This window comes from Sturnus vulgaris, chromosome 22 (genome assembly GCF_052056855.1).
Source record: "Sturnus vulgaris isolate bStuVul1 chromosome 22, bStuVul1.hap1, whole genome shotgun sequence".
Taxonomy (NCBI): domain Eukaryota; kingdom Metazoa; phylum Chordata; class Aves; order Passeriformes; family Sturnidae; genus Sturnus; species Sturnus vulgaris.
Window position 1 is genome coordinate 10,132,363 of NC_142264.1, and position 20,784 is coordinate 10,153,146.

At 49.4% G+C, this 20,784-nt stretch overlaps 1 protein-coding gene across 1 annotated transcript in view; it reads left to right on the top strand.

Moving 5' to 3' along the window:
• The window catches only part of ZNF618 (zinc finger protein 618), a 148,470-nt gene that overhangs the window by 47,334 nt on the left and 80,352 nt on the right, over positions 1–20,784 (top strand). The window contains exon 2 of the mRNA XM_088177679.1: positions 16,149–16,192. Within this exon, the coding sequence (XP_088033805.1) occupies positions 16,149–16,192 (44 nt within the window). The remainder of the gene's footprint in view (positions 1–16,148; positions 16,193–20,784) is intronic.

Below are 20,784 nucleotides of genomic sequence, written 5' to 3' on the forward strand. Positions count from 1 at the left end.
TGGGATTGTGAGATGTTCCCTTGTGTGGGCACATCAAACACCAGCAGCCTCCAAAATCCCAGCAAGGTCTCTGTGCAGGGCTGGCAAAAGGGCCAGAGGGAAAAAGCTGCTTATCACAGGAAGTAGTTCCCTTAAAGATTTCAAATATATATATATTTAATAGAAATATTTTTATTATATGTCTTATATATTATATAATACGATGTATAATATATTTGAAATAGCACACTGGATATTTAATATTTGCATAATATAATAAATACAGAAAGAAGTTTTTTAGATGTTTCAAAATTTTATTTAAATCAGCTTTTAGGAGGCAAGTAAGGACCCTGGGAGGGCTCTTGTTTTGTGTGGGAAGCATCTCTGTTGTGACCAGCATTTTGTTTCTCCTGCTGGAGAAACAGGACCTTGGTGGTGCTGGGGTTTGCTGTATGAATGGCTCAGAGCAAGCACTGTGGATGAAGCTTTGCTCCATCTCTGCAGGAGCAGAATGGTGTTTCCCACCTGTGTTTATTGGATTTTCTTGACTGTTTATCCTTGCTGGGTCATACAGGCAGCGAAACTTTGGAAAGAGGTGACAGTGGGGGTTTCCCCCAAATGTTGTGTCCCCTGTACACCCCAGCTCTGTGGTGAACACTGGACAGGGGAAAGGTCATCAAAAACCTGCAGAAACCAAGTTTCTGAGTCAAACTGGAGGTTCCAGGTGTGGGATGTAGCTCTGGTTGGAGCTGTACACAACACAGAGCAGCAGAACCAGGGACAGCAAGGTGGCACTGAGCTCATTGTAGGTCTCACAAGCCCTGTTGCTGCTGAGCTTAAATCTCTAGGGCTTAGTTAGAGGAGACCAAGGTGCTCAAGGAGCAGCATCTCAGTTGTGGGACATGAGAGACAGCACCAGGCACGGTGACTGTGTGGGAATAGAGAAGCTGCAGAAACTGGAGGCGTTTTAGGGACTGGACAGGCTTTGGCTGATGCCTTCAGTCTCTCCACATCCAGGGCCACGCGGTGCTGTTGGGGACAGCAGGGAGCTGGTGGGACTGCTGCCAGCCTGGAGCTGCTGCTCCAGCCTCTGAAAGTGCCCTGCTCTGCCCTGCTCTGCCCTGCCCTGCTCTGCCCTGTGCTTGTTTTGTGGCACAGGAGTCGTTGTTTCTGTACAAATCCTAAAGCAGGAGCCATGGCACAGGGTTGATTCACAGGACCATGAGCAGCCCTGTGCCTCAGCATACACGCACTGATGGCTTTTCCAAGACAGAACAAGGTTTGGGCACCAATTGTTCCGTCCCATCCTGTGCTCCTCTGCCCATGGAAGTGGTTGGTTGTCTGCTGGGTGGTTTGGGAGACTCTTGCTCGAGTTCTCCCAGCTGGACTGGTCCTTCAGTGTCAGGCACGTTCCAGATGCCAGGCCCTGTCCTGGCCATAAGTGTGTCACTCCAAGAATAGCATTAAGGTTTCAAACTGAAGGAGGGATACTTTTTGTGTGTGTGGTGGTTAATGATTAATTAGGTCAAATTCTCCAAAATTAGACTGCTGGAGAAGGAACGGGCCAACAATTTGCATTTTGACAAAACCTTATGACAGAAACTGAAGGGGGCTGATTCCACCTCCTCCCCCCTCATGCTCCATCCCAGGCCCCAAACTCACTTTTCCCCAGAAGAGGTTCCTTTTAAAAATTTTATCCATTAATATTCCAATTTCCTTTTTTCCCCCCTTTTCAAATCTTCCATTAAACCCCTGTAGATTCTGCTTTAAGTAGGCAATTAAGCTAACAACATAATTATATCCCTTAATGCTCATTTTAACCGGTTTAGAGAAGAAACAAAAGGGGAAAGCAGCTTCAAATATATGGAAATAAAAGCTGTGTTGTAAAGGTATTTTTGATACTCGTGATAATTTGTGCAGAGTGCAGAGTTGGCCCATTAGAGGCTGTGTGGAAGCCTGGAGGTCACATTTAAGAGCCTCACGGGAACTGTGGGGTTTTACCTTCTGAATGTCCTTTTTCTGAACCCTACAAACTTTGGGGCATCCCAGGAGACTCCAGAGTGTGTCCACTTCATATTGGAACACAGTGGCTGTGTAGCTGTGGCCTGATAGGGTTTTCTCTTTTTTATTACCTCTGCAATTACTCAGCAGAGACCGATGGTGAGGCTGCGCACTGGCGCTCACTGCAAGCGGAAAAGCGAGGGCTGGGAAGGAGCATAGAAGGGGAATTATTGCACAGGGGCTGTGCCAAGGCTGGGAGGCTCCTGTGCTGCCCAGCCACAGCCCAAGGGTGGCTGTGTCCTCATGGCAGCAAGCAGGAAAAGTGCTGTGGGGCTGGGTAACTGCTGTGGTTTTGTGCAGAGCACACAGCAACCACAAAAATCTGTCTGCAAGGCACGAAGTTTTGTGAAGCCCCTCAGAGCTTGGAGCCAAGGAGCTGCTTTGGCATCATGCTGGGGCAGCCAAGCACTTGGCTGGAGCCTGACTTTCTGAGGTTAACTGGTGAAAGGCTGAGGGGGCAGCACAGGCCCAAAGAACTGTGGACTCTGCTGTCCTTTGCAGAGTGGAATGGAATGGAATGGAATGGAATGGAATGGAATGGAATGGAATGGAATGGAATGGAATGGAATAGAATAGAATAGAATAGAATAGAATAGAATAGAATAGAATAGAATAGAATAGAATAGAATAGAATAGAATAGAATAGAATAGAATAGAATAGAATAGAATAGTTTGGGAAGGCACTAAAAAAGGACTTTAAAGCTCATCTTGTTCCAATGCCCCTGCCATGGGCAGGGACACCTTCCACTGTCCCAGGCTGCTCCAAGCCCTATCCAACCTGCCCTTGTATGCTTCCAGGGATCCAGGGGCAGCCACAGCTTCTCTGGACAACCTCTGCCAGTGTTTTACCGCCTTCATTGTAAAAAACATCTTCCTTATATCTAATCTAAATCTCCACTCTTTTAGTTTAAAACCATCTCTTCTTGTCCTATCACTACTGCCCTGCTAAAAACTCTGTCCCCATTTTTCCTTATAAACCCCCATTAAGTACTGCAAAGCCATAATAAGGTCTCCCCAGAGCCTTCTCCTCTCCAGGTGAGCACCTCCAGCTCCCCCAGCCTGGCTCCAGAGCACAGGGGCTCCAGAGCACAGGGGCTCCAGCCCTGGGACCATCTCCTCTGGATTCTCTCCAGCAGCTCCAGGTCTTTCCTGTGCAGGGCTGGGGCAGCTCTGCAGGTGGGGCCTCACCTGAGCACAGGGGCACAGGGGAAGAATCCCCCCTCCCCTGTTGCCCACAGTGTTGGGGGATCAGTCCAGGACGTGTTTGGCTTCTGGGCTGTGTATTCACCTTCCCTGTCCTTCCCTCCCTTGCAGTGGAGGAGCCTCCAAGCAGCCTGGCCTGGGTGTGGGGCTCCTGGGGCAGGGAGCTCACAGCAGGGGGTTCCTGTCTCCTGTGACAGAGCTCGTCTAGGACTGGTGAGGAGCACCAACATGCTCGTGGTCCCTCACAGGAATGGACATTGAGGGTTTCAGTTGGCAGAAGAGTCCCATGTGATTCACTGGCTGTTGGCCTTTTACCTGTAGAATAAAGGCTAGGGAAGGAAGAGAAGGAATTGGATGGATGGATGGATGATGGATGGATGATGGATGGATGCTGGATGGATGGATGGATGGATGGATGATTGATGGATGATGGATGGATGATGGATGGATGATGGATGGATGATGGATGATGGATGGATGGATGGATGATGGATGGATGATGGATGGATGATGGATGGATGGATGGATGGATGGATGGATGGATGGATGATGGATGGATGATGGATGGATGATGGATGATGGATGGATGGATGGATGATGGATGGATGATGGATGGATGGATGGATGATGGATGGATGGATGGATGATGGATGGATGATGGATGGATGGATGGATGATGGATGATGGATGATGGATGGATCATGGATGGATGATGGATGGATGGATCATGGATGGATCATGGATGGATGATGGATGATGGATGGATGGATGGATGGATGATGGATGGATGGATGATGGATGGATGGATGATGGATGATTGATGGATGGATGGATGGATGGATGGATGGATGATGGATGGATGATGGATGGATGGATGGATGGATGGATGGATGATGGATGATGGATGATGGATGATGGATGGATGGATGATGGATGGATGGATGGATGATGGATGATGGATGATGGATGATGGATGATGGATGATGGATGGATGATGGATGATGGATGGATGGATGATGGATGATGGATGGATGATGGATGATGGATGGAAGGATGTTGCTTTTGTTTGAGCAGCCTCTATTGCATATCTGCTAATCCCCACAGAATCACGGAATCATGGAAAAGCCCCCTAAGCTCTTTGGTTTATTGTGGAGCCAGCAGTGCCCAGCCAGCACAGCTCCACGATGGGAGAGCAGGGACTGTTTCCAGTGTCACACTCTGAGTTATCCCCAGTCCCATGATCCTGGCAGGTGTTTAGTGTGTCCTGGCAGGGTAAAGCTTGTCCATGAGACACTGCTGGGCTCTTGAGCCTGTGCCCAGACAGGCTGGAGCCATCTGACCTGTGCAACCCTCCGAGCCTGGTTTTGGGTTTCCTGGTTCTTCCCTCTCCACCAAAGCCTGGTACCATGGTGGTTCCTCCCTCAGAGGAACTCTAAACGCTGTCCTGGCTGCAGCCTGGCTCCAGCTCACCCCACAGGGATGTGTCACAGTGGGTGAGGTGTTGTATGGCATTTGTGAGGAGCTGGAGATACCCCAATTCAGTTGTCATTTCAACTGATGCTTTGAACTGTCAGTTTCCCATCCATTGAATCCCACACTTGGGGTGTTATGTGTAGAAATCAATTCTTGGGTGAATTTCTCAGATGTTTGAGTAATTCAGTAGAGATGCTGTGCTGTCAGCCAGTCCCAAAATCAGTGCTACACCATGTTCCTTGGGTACAAACATTCATCTAGAAAATATCCATGGCTGCTGAGGCTGTCCATGTGCTGGGTGGAAAATAAAGCACTCAAGGTGTCTGTAATAAAATGTAGGTGAGCATCAGTTTTTGTTTTCTAAGAAGAGCCAGTGGAATGTGGCACACATTTCTCTTTTGCCTGCCCAGCATCTGCTGCAGTTGCTGCTCCCAGGGCACTGGAGCAGCCTGGGGTCCAGAGGCTCTTGGGGGCATCTGCAGGAAGAAACAGCCCTTGGTGTGATACCTGTTTGCCCAAAGGCTCCCAGATCTGTGGGTTCATTGCTCCTTTCTCAGCCTGGAAACCCAACCAGCCCCATCCAGCTCTGGCAGCACCAGCCTGTGCTTCCTCACCCCAGACTCCAGTTGGGAATTGGGCATTAATGGTGGGCCTGGGGATTTCTGTCTCATCCTTTGACATGGCCCTGGGCTGCACCAGCATTCTGGGGAGCCAGTTGCACTTTCTGGCTTTTCTTCCTCAGAGTTTGCAGCAGCTCCTGGCCCACAGATGGGCCGAGGGCTCACGGTGCTGCCTGCAAAGTTCAACCCTGAAAGGGATCCTGTAGGAACATTTGTACCTCTTTTGCATCACATTGGAGCTTTTCCAAGACAAATCTGTCCACTCTGCAGGGCTGTGCAAATAATTGATATTCTTGGTTTTCTTGAAGCTCTGAAAAATTGAAAAATTTCAGACTGAGCTGGAAGAAAAAGAGATTGATTTGAATTTTTTTGTTGCCCAGGAAATAAGGAATATCTTTTTGGGTTTGATAGGCTCGAGTCAAACAGAATCTGGGGCTTGTAAGTGCTTCATTTAGATTTTGAGCACATCTTACAGTTCTTGCTTTAAAAAATAAATAGGATGTATTTTGCCTGTATGAATCAGAAAATTTTAAATGTCAGGGACTGTGTCACTTCCAGTTTTTGAAAATGAATGTCATACTCTGCTGTGTGAATGGTGCAGCAGAAATGATACCAATCCATGCCATGATCTCACTGTAGCTCCCCTTTGGGCTGGAATCATTTCCCAGCAGTTCTGTGCCCTCATTTGTTTCAGCTGCAGGAGCGATGGAGACTGGAAGGTCACCCTGGTTGGTCCCACTGATGTTTGTCCCCCACAAACTGCTTGAAAATTCCTTTTCTTAGCCCAAACAATTGCTCAAAGGTGGAGATCTGGGAGTGAGAAAGTGCAGGTCATGGTCCCTGGTGACTTCCCAGTGCCATGCCTGGGGGAGGGCTCAGGGTCCCAGCCCTCTGCTCTGGGGCAGTGTTTGGGGTGTCTGGGCAGGGGGAGATGCTGCTGCAGCTTTCACAGCTCCAGTGATCCAGGAAATGTTGTTTTCCCTCTTTACTTTCCAAACCACCATCATTCTTGGGAAGCCAGCAAAGCCACCCTCCCTTGGGGACACCAGCTTGGCCTTACTGGGGTTTTTGGTCATTTTTATTTAGATTTCCTTTTTTTATTTTAAACTTTTTTTAAATCTTGGAGGTTTGTTTGTTTATTTGTTGATTTAGATCTGCTCAGGAAGTCGATCTGGTGATATTTATAGGATTTGTGGTTGGCTGATGGGAGTTATTTTGCAAGGAGAATTTCTAAGAATTCTTCTTTCAGACTGCTTTTTCTCCAAATTCATTTCCTCCCCTTCCTTCTCTTTTTTATCTTTTTACTATTTTCTTCTTGCTTTTTACTTTTTTTTTTTTGTTTTTTGAGGGAGCCAAGCAGACTAAACTCTTTCTGAATTCCCCCTGTAATTACTGCTCTTTTTTAAGTTTGAAGAAATTACCCAGCTTTGTGTGCCTTCCCCCTTTCTTACTTTTAGACCGATGTGGTTTGACTTTTTTTCCCTTTCCAAAGTAAAATTACCACCATTTCATGCTATTTAAACAAACCAATCCTACAAAATTGGGAGAGAAGGTGAAGTCCCACAGTTACCCACCCAATAGAGAATGTTTTGTTTCAACCTCACAGCCTGTCTATAAATGGTGCATAGGAATTTTTTAAAATTAGGATCAAATTTATATTTTACAAGGATAAAATTTATGTTTTGCGAATGCAAAGCCTTACCCACAAGCATTGGAAGGAGGTTTTGGAGGGGATCCTTGGCCAGGACCTCCTCATGGTGCCTGACACCATCTCACTGCAATATTTATCAAATTATGCTTTTTTTATTTTCTATTCTAGATCAAATTTTCTGCCTTGAATTGTATTTTGGAAGTGTTTAAATTTTCATTGCTTATCTCAGATTGAAGCTGAACATTTGCAGCACATTGCATCTCTGCAGTGCTGTTTGCTACAGAGGGACCCAAAGCGTGCTTCAAAATTTACCAAAAAAAGAGATAAAAAAGAGATAAAAAAGAGATAAAAATTCTGTCCGGGGTCCCATGACTCCCCCTGACAGCCAGAGGGCTGAGCTGTGAGCTGGAGCAGCTCCCTGGGGGACACTCCACAGCCTGTGCAGGGCTGCAGGGCAGAGTCTCAGCCTTACCAAAGCTTCCTCCAGGATGCTTGCCCAGCTTGCCCAGCTTGCCCAGCTTGCCCAGCACTCCTTCCCAGCACTTTCCTCGTGGCTCTGAGCTCCACCACTGGGGCCAGGGCATCTCCCACCAGTGCCTGCCCTCTGAGCCTGAGCTTGGCACCAGCTGGGCTTGGCTTTAAGTTTTCCCAACCCAGTGTGCTGGGTCTCTGTTCCCAGAGATCCATCCATGTGTCTGTGCTGGGCAAGCACCAGCACCACTCTGAGCTTCCCTGGGCAGAGGAGAGGTGCCTCTGGATTTTCCTCTACCTACTTGGTAGAGGCTGGCTGCCTCTTCCTCAGGGTCCTTTGGAAGGCTCAGGAAGCAGGACTGGAGCCTCTACAGGAGCTGAAGGTCCAGGTGGGGCTGGCTCTGCTGGGCCATGCCCTGCTGCCATGTATGCCAGCTGCTGAGGCCATAGCTGCTCCGGGTTTGTCCTCCTTGCACGTGTGCTGGGGTTTGGCCACTCCTCAGTGAGGGCTCCAGGGTTCCAGGCAAAGCCCCCCTGAGCTCCCTGGCCATGGCTCCCTGCCAGCTCTGCCTGGGGCTTTGCCTCTGCCCATCCCCATCCCATCCCCATCCCCATCCCCATCCCCATCCCATCCCATCCCCATCCCCATCCCGTGTGGGGCTGCACAGACTCAGCCTGGCTGGCTGGAGCTGTTTGTGCAAGAGAGGGGATCCTCAGCTTGCCTCCCATCAGCTGAGCTGTGGGGAGAGAATAAATGGATCCCAGAGTGTTTTGGATTGGGATACATAGGGATCATCTCCTTCCAGCCTCCTGCAGGGCCACCTTCCACATCCAGCTACAGCTTCTCTGTGCCAGGGCCTGCCCACCCTGCCAGGGAACAATTTCTTCCCAATATCCCATCCAGCCCTGCCCTCTGTGGAAGCCATTCCCTGTGTCCTGTCCCTCCATCCCTTGTCCCCAGTCCCTCTCCAGCTCTCCTGGAGCCCCTTTAGGCCCTGGCAGGGGCTCTGAGCTCTCCCTGGATCCTTCTCCTCTCCAGGTGAGCACCCCCAGCTCTCCCAGCCTGGTCCAGCCCTGCAGCAGCTCCGTGGGCTCCTCTGGATCTCTCCAGCAGCTCCAGGAGTTTCCTGTGGCAGGGCCCCAGAGGTGGACACTGCTCCAGGAGGAGTCTCACGAGGGTGGAAGGAAAGAGGAGAATCCTGCCTTGGGATGAGCCCGGGAGCCCAGAGCTGTGCTGTGCTCCCAGCCCAAAAAACCAAAACCCGACTGCAGGTCCTGTCCAGCCATCCCTTCTGCCTGGAGCTGGGAGAGGCTGGAGCTGTGCAGGGAAGGCTCCTGGCAGTCCCTGTGTGCACTGGAGCTCTCACAGCCCCGCCAGATGTTCCAGCAGAGGCCAGAGGTGCCAAACTCCGGAACAAAATGTGTTGAACAAGACTGAGATTCCCTGGATAAATAAGTCCTATTTTAATTATTCCCCCCCCCGTGTGCATGAGCTTGTTAGATATGTTTGTTTTCTCAACTTGGAAAAGTGCCTGTAATGGGATTTTTAAAAAAATTGATTTCCTGAGAGTTTCCTGTGAAATTGGAAGCCTTGAAAAACGGGTGGATTTCTGAAATGCTATCACATGGCTCCTTCACCCCTTTTTCTCCCCCCAAGTAAAAAATAACAATACTTTCCAACCCCCCAAGGTTTCATTCCATATACATTTATTCTTTAAAAATATTTCCAGCTGTTTCTTTTGCTGGGAAACTCATGCCATCTGTAAACAACTGCTTGATGCACATAATTCTGTTGTTTTGCCCGGTCACTCTTATTTTCCAGCTTTTATGATACGAGAGTTCAGAGTAATCAGTAATGCCTTTTCTCCTCTTCACCCTCAATTTGATTATTTTTCTCATAAAGAACAGAGTAAGGAGAGCACTGAGCAACAGGAGATGGAAAAAATATTTTGATTACTTTCGGCTTGCTTATAATCAAGGAGTAACTCTTTAAATCCAGACCAATTTGCTGCATTGATTTATTCATAATTTTAATTTCATGACTGTTTCAGGGAAAAAACAAAAGTACACGAGGTTGAAGCTTTTTAATACTGGTTTGAACATTTGTAGTTTTAGGTTAAAATTTATTTAATGTTCCCTTTCTTCAGTTACTTCTGCTGGCGTGTGCTCCTTGAATCTCCTGGGCTGCCAGGGGAGAAAAATTGAAATTCAAAGCACAAATTCTGCCAGTACTTTCAGCAAATTCATAAAATTACTTATATGAATATTCCTTGATTCAGAGGCCACTGCTCACAGCCCTTAAACCTTTCTGGGACTGCCTGGAGTGTGGGAGCTGGGAAGGGGTGACAGGGACACCTGGGTGCTCCAGGGTCCAAAGACTGTGCCACTTCCTGGGGCTCAGCACCCACCCAGGCCAGGGCATCGTGCTGGGATTCTTCCCTGCCTTGCTGGTTTTGCTGTTTCCTCCCAAGGTTCAGCCCCATCTGTGCCTTTTCCATCAGAAATTTGACTTTTTCTGTTTAAAAGTCTCCAGGAGAACTTTTAATTCTGGGTTACAGAGGCAGCTCAGAAATGAGGTGGAAGCAGGCAGCACAGCCAAGGTAGTAAATGAAGGTTGTAAAATGGGAAGATAATAAACAGTAGACAAGAAGTAAATCCAGTGAAACTGAACGAGAAGAATTTCTAGACTTTGTGATTTTTTATTAGTAAACAACGACAAAAACCAAACAAACAAACAAGAAAAAATAAAAAGAGAAAAATTTAAAAGAAAAATAATTCTCCTGCCAATACAAAGAAAATTGGAATCAGCAGAGCAAGAGCCCTTGGGCTGAGTGTGGAATGTCATAGCCAGAGCACAGGGGATCATTCCCATCTTGGCTTCTCCAGTGGGACCCTGTGCTCACAGCTGACCTTCGTGTCGGGCTGATCCACCCCCTCACTGGGTTTGTCATTAGTGCTTGTTCCTAATTAGTAACTGGGGGGCATCCTGTGGCTTCCCAGTGTGTGGGAAGGGGAGCAGAGAGGAGCGTTGGCAGCTCTTAATGATCCCCAGGGCTAATTAACACAGGGCTGGCACTGCAGCAGGGGCACCCACAGCCCTGGTGGCCCCGGGGCCATGGCTGGGCAGGGAGCCCCGGGCTCCAGGTGAACGCGCTGCTGGCCCTGCCCCAGTACTGACCCCGCAGTGCCATTGCTGCTGGTGTTCCCCGGCTTTGGGTCCCCCTGGACACGTGTCCTCCACAGGAAGGGGATGTGGCCAGGGCCCTGGCCACGCTGGGGGGATGCTGTTCCCATCCAGAAACTGCTCTGATTTGTTTTAGGCTCAGCCAACATCTCCAGCAGCCGTTTATTTACACGTGGTGGAGGAGCTCGCAGGGAGAGGTGGATGCTCAGTAACCTGCTGGGTTTTGGGCTGCTCAGACACTCCCCACACATGAAATGTCAGAGGCACCTTGTGGGGACTGCTGGGCTCCCTGTGTCCCCAGGCATCCAGCACTGGGATGCTCTGTCTGTCACCACAGGGCTGCTGGGGACAGATCATGGTCCTGTAGGTCACAGTCACCTTGGTGCCTTCCCACGGAGCTTGCCTGGAAATCTCAACATTAAAGCACGTCTTCCTAAAGCTTGGCCTAAGTGATGTGCAAGGCCAGGAGCAATGAGTACCTTCCTCTGGCACTGGGGACCTTCCTGGAGCTGAGCCCAGGTGTGGTCACTGGTCACTCAGGGATGGTCCCTGGGTGTTTGGGGCCATCCTGTCCCAGATGTCCCCTGGCTCTGGCAGCAGAGCCTGTGCCTACCATGGCTGTCTCTGCCTTTGCCTTCTGCTGCCCTCAAGCAGCAAACCCTCCACGGGCTCTTCTCAGAGGGGTCAAAACTCTCAGATGTTGTTTACTGCAGAGCTTTCCCTGCTGGAAGAAGGAACAAGCACCGGCTTTTCCCAGGGCAAGGCTGCAGCTGAATACAAGGCTGAGATTCCCCCAGCTGCTCCCAGGGAATTGTGACACTGAAGCTGCCACCAGCATCCCCACCCCGGGTGTCAGCCCATGACCAGGATGGAGGGGGTTTGCAGACCCCACTGTGGATTTTGGGGTTTGGAGAACCCCCACTCTGGGGCTTGGCTGAGCTGTGGGAGCGGGCAGATGCCTCAGAGACAGTTCCCATTTCCTTCTTGCAGATATTTTTATATTATTATTATTATTTTGGTTGTTTCTTGAGGGGAAGCTGCAGCTGAGGAAATAGGCAGCACATTCCTCCAGTCCCAGGAACTGTCTTGTTCCCGAGTGGAAAATTCATCCCTTTTGGAGGCTGCCCTGATGGATTGGCAAAGGCAGAGGATGAGGAGGGGATGAGCCACAGCAGCCTAAGGCAGTGGAGATCTTTGTCGTTCATGCAGGGGATGCCCTGGCTCTGAGAATCAGAGGAAACAGCCTCAAGTTGAGCCAGGGAAGGTGTAGGTTTGATATGAGGAAAAATTTCATCATGGAAGAGGTGGTCAGGCATGGGAACAGCTGCTCAGGGCAGTGGTGGAACCACCATCCCTGGAAATGTCCCAGTGTGGATGTGGCACCTGGGGACACCTTGGCAGTGCTGGGGAATGCTTGGGCTCGATGATCTCAGAGTAATCTCAGCGAGTCCATGGCTCTGTGGAGCACAGCTCTGCTTGGATCACCCCGGGCTCAGCGTTGTGTCCTCTCAAAATCCAGCCCTTGTGGTTCCTCAGCATCTGCTGTGTCAGCAGGAGGAAGCAAAAATCCAGATTTAAAAAGGGGCATGGGCACATTTATGGGTCCTTGTGCTCTGCAGATGTTTTGGTGTGATGTGGAGCTGCTTTGCTGTTTTCTCCCCTCCTATTTAATAAAAATTAAATAGGAAACTGCCTGTGTCTTGCCCTTTGTTTAAAGAAAAGAAAAAAGAAAAAAAAAAAAGCACTTCCTGCATTTTCTATGGCTCTGAAGTTAATAACCCCAGACAGTGCAGGTAGCAGGCCTGCAGTTATTTTTATGGCACATTCCTGTGTCAGACCTGTTTTCAGTTGCTTCTCCCTTTGCCAAATTTTAATTATTTGGGGTGAAATTTTCCATGCTGGGTGCTGCTGGCTCCTTCCAAAACTGAACGTGTGGTTTGTGTTTGGACAAAAATTACTCATCTGTCTCTGGGAAGGCGTTTGGGGGAAGCAGGGTGGGAGTTTGGTTTTTTTTTTTTCCTTTTTTTTTTTTCTCAGGTAAACAAACAACTCTGCCCTTTTCCCTCTGGAGGGGGAAGGTGCATTGGGAGAGGTGCTGGGGTGAGCTCTTCCTGTGACCCCCAGGCAGAATTAGGGACCTCTCCCTTTGGGATGGGGTTCAGAGGGGGTGGCTGTGTCTGAATAAATAAAAAAATGCATGGATTGAATCCCTTTTCCCCCTGGGGAGGGCTGTGGCAGTGCTTTGGGGGTGTCCCCATCCCATCCATAGGAGCTGAAATGTCCGTGGATGCAAATCCAGGCGATTTGAATAATTGTTTCTAATCATAATTTAAGTGATCAGGCAGAAAGCCCATGCTTAAATCGTCTGAAATCTCATTTCACATTTTTATTGCTTTTAGTTATTTTGCTGTAACTGTTAAAATGTTGGGGTTTTTTTCCCAATATAGTGTAGCCCTCTTGATAAACATGGATTTCTCAGGTCAGTTCTACATCTGCTTGGACTCCTATTTTTTGACACGTTACCCTGTTAGGAGATGTTGACTGATACATTTCTTATTTATCACAATTCACTTTTTGCTTACAGCTCAAGTGGAGGAGCATATGGCCTGAAACCACATTCTGCTTGTGTGCATTTTCATTTAAAGGATATTTATTACCATTAGTTAAACAAAACTACCCTAAACACACCCAATGTGTAGAAAAGCAACTTTAGGGAATAACATTTTGAATTGTAAATGATTTTATGGGGCAGATTGTGTGACATTCTCCAGCCTGTTCCAGCACCCCACATCCGGCCCCCCCACTCATCAGCAGATACAAATTCTGCTCCTCTCCTTTTTCAATTAGAAATTAGGAAATCACCAACATCAATTATTTGGGTAAGTGGGAGTGCAGGAGATTCTAAATGTGAGCACAGGAGATTTCTGTTCCCCTCCACAAAGATGTTACTTTGTTGGGAGCTGCTCTGACCCAGTTTGACACGTTCTGGTTAAACAGTGATTTCCAGCCTTTCACCCTTCCACTTCCTCATGGTATTTTAGTCCTCAAATGCCACTTTTTAGAATTTAGATGGAATGCTTTAGTTTAAATGGATTTTATTTTTGAATGAACAGGCTGGGAGAGCTGGGGGTGCTCACCGGGAGAGGAGAAGGATCCAGGGAGAGCTCAGAGCCCCTGCCAGGGCCTGAAGGGGCTCCAGGAGAGCTGGAGAGGGACTGGGGACAAGGGATGGAGGGACAGGACACAGGGAATGGCTCCCACTGCCAGAGGGCAGGGCTGGATGGGATATTGGGCAGGAATTGTTCCCTGGCAGGGTGGGCAGGCCCTGGCACAGGGTGCCCAGAGCAGCTGTGGCTGCCCCTGGATCCCTGGCAGTGCCCAAGGCCAGGTTGGACATTGGGGCTTGGAGCAGCCTGGGACAGTGGGAGGGGTCCCTGCCATGGCAGGGGTGGAATGGGATGAACTTTAAGGTTCCTCCCACTCCAAACCATTCTGTGATTCTGTGGATTTGTTTATTTCAGCATCCAGAAACATTTAAGGCAGCTTGATCTGATCTCATTCAGGCTTAGCTTGGTGTTTTTGTTGAATGGATCCTCTCCAGGAGCACCCTGGCTGTGTGAAACCTTCAACATGAGAGCCCTTACCTGTCGTGGTTCCCTTCTGTCCTCATTTTTTCTCTCAAAATAAGGGAACTCCCCAGCACTGGGGATTGTTGGGGTGTCTGTGCAGGGCCAGGGGCTGGATTCCATCATCCTCATGGGTCAGAATATCCTTGCAGCTCAGGATAGTCCATGGTTCCATGTTTCAGCAGGTGATTTTCCCATGGAATTCTCCTGGCAGGAGCCTCACAAGGTCCCTGTGATCCAGGATGTGACTCTTGGGTTGTGTGAGCTTGGGTTGTGCACAGAGCATACAGGAATTTGTCCATACAGGAACTGGGAGGTTCCCATCTCCGGGGGAGTTTGGGCCTCAGCAACCCCCAGCACCCCACAGAGTTTCTGCCCTGCATTTATATTAAGTCTCCTTTTTCCCCTTTTCCCCCCTTTCTTTGTACACACAAATCTAATTTTCTAGAAAATGCCCCGAAGGTTTGAGCAATCTACCAGTTGCAGGAACCCATAAACCTTTTTTTTTCCTTTTTTTTTTCCCATTGTGTAAGCATGACAAATCATTAATTTTTGATTGATTGCTTTGAATTATGGGTGCTCTGACATCCTTTCTGTAGCTGAACAGCTGTATAACAAATGAACATATCAGTGCTCACAAAAGATTGGAGATCTAACAGAAGCAATTACATTGTCAGCTCCTCCCTTCTGGCTTTTCCCAGGCAATGGAGAGAAGAAATTTTTTAACAGAAATTCCTCAAGTGGCTCACAATAATAATAATAATCATCATCATCATAAAAAAATACCTTTTTGTAATTGAATTAGATTTTTTGTCCTCATTTCCAGTGGATTTCATATCCTTTCAGAAGCCAGGTTGTGTTTCCACTTTTTGTAACTTGGAGAATCCCTTTGAAGAAAATTTTACATAAGAATTTAAAAAAATAAAATCAAATTGCAATTTTTTTGGTTGCTATTCCTTTAAGATTTCAGAATTGCACCAGTGCACTAAATGTGACCTCCATAACTTTTAAATTAAGAATTTATGCTGGCTTGAAATTTATGAAATATTTCAGCATGAAAGAAAGCCTTTTTCCCTCAGGAAAATTGAGCAATAAATCACAGCACTCTCGATTTACTGCCCTACAGCCAGCCAAAGATAGGATTTTTTTCCTTCCCCCCTTCTTTCTGAAAAAAAAAGAAAAAAAAAGAAAAAAAATGTAATCATATAAGACAGCTTAGCTGCTATCCTCCCACTCTCTAGAATTTTTAATTTCAGCTGTTTCTGCTTGGATTTATTTCCAATATTCCTGCTCGGCTTTTCAATTTCCTCAGTTATTAAATTTTAATTCAGTGCATTAGCATTTAAATTAAAAAAGGGTTTATTTTATCAAAATCGTTGGCTGGCCCCCATCCTGCTGCACATGAATTGCCTGTTTCTGCCATTTGCACAAAATGTGAAATGCAGCTAATATCTTTTAACTTGTATTTGCACAAATTCAGAAATAAAATTTCTGGGATTGGAATAATATTGTCTTTCCAAGGAAGGCTCTCATCAGCGAGCTGGGGAAGGAGGCGAGAGGAGACCCTGGGCCCTCCCGGGGCTAATTAGGGCACGGGGCTAACGAGTGGAGGTGTTGGGCTACCCCTCCAGCCCCGAGCGGGGCCATTTGGACAACTTGGCCATTCCTGCTCTCCCACCTGGCCATGGTGTCCAGGGATCATGGCTGGCCAGGGACAGAGGGGACAGCTCGGGAGGAGCCCCCGTGCTGGGGCTGGGGCTCAGAGCCGGGCTCGGGAGCTCCTGGAGAGCCCCAGGGTTTGGGTGCAGCCAGGGCAGGAGGGGCTGCAGAGCAGCCTCGTCCTCCTGAGCCTCACCAGCTTTTCTCTTCTGGTCCCCTAGGCCGACGAGAGCAACAGCAGCGGGCGGAGGAGCTCTTCCAGCAGGTAGGGCTGGGCTCTGGGGTGTGCTGGGTGGGATGTGCTGGGATGTGCTGGGTGGGATGTGCTGGGTGGGATGTGATGGGTGGGATGTGATGGGTGGGATGTGATGGGTGGGCTGTGCTGGGATGTGCTGGGTGGGATGTGATGGGTGGGCTGTGCTGGGATGTGCTGGGTGGGATGTGCTGGGTGGGATGTGATGGGTGGGATGTGATGGGTGGGATGTGCTGGGTGGGATGTGATGGGTGGGATGTGCTGGGTGGGATGTGATGGGTGCAGCCCTGCTTAGATGTGCTCTCCATGCTGGACATGGGGTGGCCAAGGGTGGCTGCACAGGAGGGGCAGGTGGAGCTGTCAGGGCCCAGTGTCCATGCAGCCCTTTTTGGATATAGCTGGAAGGATGGATGTGTCAGTCTGGCCTTGTCCTGGCCTTGGGGACTGAAAGCAGAGGTGGCCTGTGTGTGGTGTGGGGAGTTCCAGCTGAGTGTCCCCAGGGTGAGATGGAGACCTTGGGCCGTGCAGACCCTGCTGTCCTTCAGAAGGAGAGGACAGACGTGTCCCAGCACCCGAGCCCCTGTAATCCCAGAGAGGTGTCTGTGCTGAGGTGGCTGTGCCCTGGGCTCCTGTCCCCTCCAGGGCCTGGAAAGCACTGTGAAAGTTTTATTCCTTACATGGAGCTCATGCTGCCATGTGAAAGCACATCCTAGTGAGAGTGGGAAGCGCTGTGGTGCTGATGCTGTCCCTGCTCCCACTGCTGACCATGCACAGCCCCTGCCGGGCTCCCTGCTCCCACCAGGCTGCCTGCCCAGCGCCCCGCCCAGTGCCCCAGCTCTGCCAGTGGCATTTCAGGATGAAGTACCCTCATTCCTGGCAGTTTTTTTCCAGTTGGCACTGCCTGGCATTGAACATATCTGGGGTGCCCCAGGGCTGGGCAGAGGTGAGCATTGGGCATCTGTCACAGGGGAAACTCTCTCCCTTTGGGGGTGCTCATCTGTGGTCCAGCAGGGTGGCTCAGAGGACTCGCTGGGAATCAGCCTGAAGGGAGTCTTGGAAAGAAAGCACAGGCTGAGGAGCAAGGGGAGAGGAGCCAGGCATCACTTCCTTCCCCTGGATTCTTTATTCCAACCTTTCAGCTTCACAGCTCTCACTGGAGGGTTTCCCACAGCAGGTGGGCAAGTGCATTCTCCATGTGGGAGCTGACCTTTGGGGTGTCCACCTCACCTTTGGGGTGCCCGTGTCAACTTTGGGGTGCCCTTGAGGCTGAACATCCTCCCAGGAGTAAGTGATAGAACTTCCCTCTGTTTTCCCTGTTCCTTTGTATGTCCAGAGGAGTGTGAGGCTGCTCATTGCTTTTTTCCTTGTAGAAAAGTGGAAACAAAACCTGCTTTATCATCTACCTGACTGCACAAAATGTGGTCAAAGAAAGGAGAATGACCAAGTCCATTTAAAATGAATAAAACAGAATCAAAACATAATATTTCAAGAAAGCTCTGTCAGTGATTGAAGGTGGAAATGTGACTCTGACTGAATCTGTGAGGTCATCAGTGGATGCAGACACAAGATGGATGTTTCTCAGAGTCATTGCTGCTTGAAACCCTCACTAATTGCAAACTATCAAGGAAGCTTTTAAAAATTAATTTCTATCAGTAAAAAATATAAGCAAAAATAATATAATATAATATAGCATAATGTAATTAATATAATATAATCAAAGTCAAATTGCCTGGATTTTATCTTCCTGCAATATTTTTTTTTCCCCAGTAGTAGGCTTGGTGCTAAGGTGATGACTGTGGTATTGGGTCAATCCTATTTTTCTTTTTTTACTGCAGTGAATTGATTTTATTCTGTTTCAAGCAAGCACTGAGAGCTCTGAAGGCCCAGGGGTTTGTGATCCCACCACCCCCAGCTCCAGGGCCTTGGTGCTGCCTTTGGAAGAGCAGGGGTCAGGGTGTGCAGCTGGCAGCCCATGGTGGCAGACAGCATTTGCTGTTCTCCTCCCTCATTAACTCCTGTGTGCCTGCTGCACCTCAGTGAGTGCTCAGTAATGGGAGATTTTAAAAGGTGAAGAGAATTCTTAGGAGCACAGAAAGCCCCCTTCCTTGAAGGCAGCCAGAAGAGAGATGGCTGCTTGCCTTGGGGAAGATGACAACTAAGAGACAACCTGACAAAGCTGTGCATGTTTTTGAACACTCCAGAAAAGGTAGATCAGAGGCTTCTTTCTTCCTTTTGCAAGGAAAAAAGAGACAGTCAACAAAATTAAAAAGCAGCAAATTAAAAGCCAATAAAAGGCAGGATGTTTTCCTGCATGATGGGCAGTGATGTGATGGGAGTGTGACGCCAGGAGCTGGGTGCTCAGAGGGGCTGGGAGGGGACTCAGCTGGAACACGGTGATATGGGGTGACATGGGCTGGACTCACAGAATCCCACACTGCTTGGGGCTGGGAGGGACCTTAGGGATCAGCCAGTGTCACCCCATCCATGGCAGGGACCCCTCCCACTGCCCCAGGCTGCTCCAAGCCCCAATGTCCAACCAGGCCTTGGGCACTGCCAGGGATCCAGGGGCAGCCACAGCTGCTCTGGGCACCCTGTGCCAGGGCCTGCCCACCCTGCCAGGGAACAATTCCTGCCCAATATCCCATCCAGCCCTGCCCTCTGGCACTGGGAGCCATTCCCTGTGTCCTGTCCCTCCATCCCTTGTCCCCAGTCCCTCTCCAGCTCTCCTGGAGCCCCTTCAGGCCCTGGCAGGGGCTCTGAGCTCTCCCTGGATCCTTCTCCTCTCCAGGTGAGCACCCCCAGCTCTCCCAGCCTGGCTCCAGAGCAGAGGGGCTCCAGCCTTGGAGCAGCTCCGTGGGCTCCTCTGGTTCTCTCCAGGTCCAGGTCTTGTGTTGGAGGTCCCAGTGCTGGACATGGTCTGGCCCCATCCTGTGGGTGAGCACATGGCAGGGACTGGTTCCTTGCCGGTGTCCACTGGAGACTTTCTTGAAGCTTCTTCTGAAGCCCCTTCTGCACATGGTGGCCCAGGCTGGGTGTCCCTGTGAGGTGTGTGACTGTCCCAGAGGGTTGGTGGGACAGGGGCCAGTGTGGGAGCAGCACTGGGAGCTCTGGGCCTCAGGGTGAGCACTGGGAGTCTCCATAAGACCATTGGAGCACTAACAACTTCCCAATAATTAATGTCAGCGTTCATATGGTGGGTTCTGGATCCTGACAAGAAATAATTGAAAAACCAAATGTGCAATTATGTCTGACAAGCAGCGTGTGCTTTTCTTGGTCACCAGAGCCTTGTGTAGTCATGTGTTAGACACGGTTTTATATAATTATTATTGTTTATATGGCGGGTGTCAGAGGAAGGAGGAATTTCAGTTTCGAGTCCTCTGTTGGCTATTTATTTTAAAGTCATTAGATTTGTTTTCAGACTTAACTACACTTAATGTGTGAGACTCCTGCTGAATAAATCAGCCCCTGATATAGGAGCTGCATCTGTTTGTGGAGGGAACAGAGCCAGCTGGAAGCTCAGCCCCGTCTGCAGCAGGGCTGTCACCAGCCAGGAGCCCGCTCACAGCACAGATGTAGCTGTGGAGAAGCTCTGCTCCTGGAGCAGAGGAAATCCAGGCCTTTGGGGCAGGGCTCTGCTTTAGCCCAGAAAGGGCTCAGGGAGGTGCAGGTGCAGCAGAAGGGCCCAGCTGGGAGCAGAGCAAGAGTTCCCAGGGGTGCTTTGGGCTGAGCCTGGAAGTTTCCCAGCTCTGACATGGTGCAGTTTTCCTGGGGACTCCAGACCAAGCCATGGTGCCTCAAGGGTCTGAGTGTTTCAGTCTGTGCCATAGAAGATGTGACTTCCATGGAATCACAGAATCCCTGAGCTGAAGGGATCCATCAGGGTCACTGAGTCCAGCTCCTGGCCCTGCACAGACACCCCAACAATCCCACCCTGGGCATCCCTGGGAGCAGTGTCCAAACACTCCTGGAGCTCTTGGGGCTGGGACCATTCCCTGTGGAGCCCTGGGAGGAGAAGCTGTTGAAAAAGGGTTGCACCCACTTTGCTCCTTCTCAGTTCACCTTTCTCCAGCCTCCCTGGTGGCACTTTCCCCTCTCTTCCCCACCTTCCTTGCTCTGTCCTTTGTGGACACGTCCTCCCCAGCAGCTCCTGTCATCCAAGGGTCATCCCTGGGATGGCACCAACTCTTCTTCAGGCTCCTCTTCCAGCTCACCAGGTCCCCAGCACTGGGGAAAGACAATTCTGAGGCTGTAGTCCTCTGAAGCTTGGGAGAGGGCTCTACACCCTGTGGAGGGACAGGCCTAGGGCTGGGTATTTCCAGGAAGCAAAATTATTTCAATTGTCTCCCCTTTCTTTAAGAGGCAACCTGTGGGATTTCCAGTCCCAGAATGCTAAGAAGCTTCTGACTCATCCTGCATCAGAAAAAGAGAAAACTTTTACTAATTAGGCAAGGAATTTAATAAGCCTTGGCACCCACTGAAGGCGCCATCTTCAAAAAGAAACAAACCAACCAACCAACACAAAATCCCCCAAAAGTGCCCTCTGGCCAGTTTAAGAGCAGTGGATAGTTCAGTTCTGTATGACAACCAACACAGAAGCTGTGGAG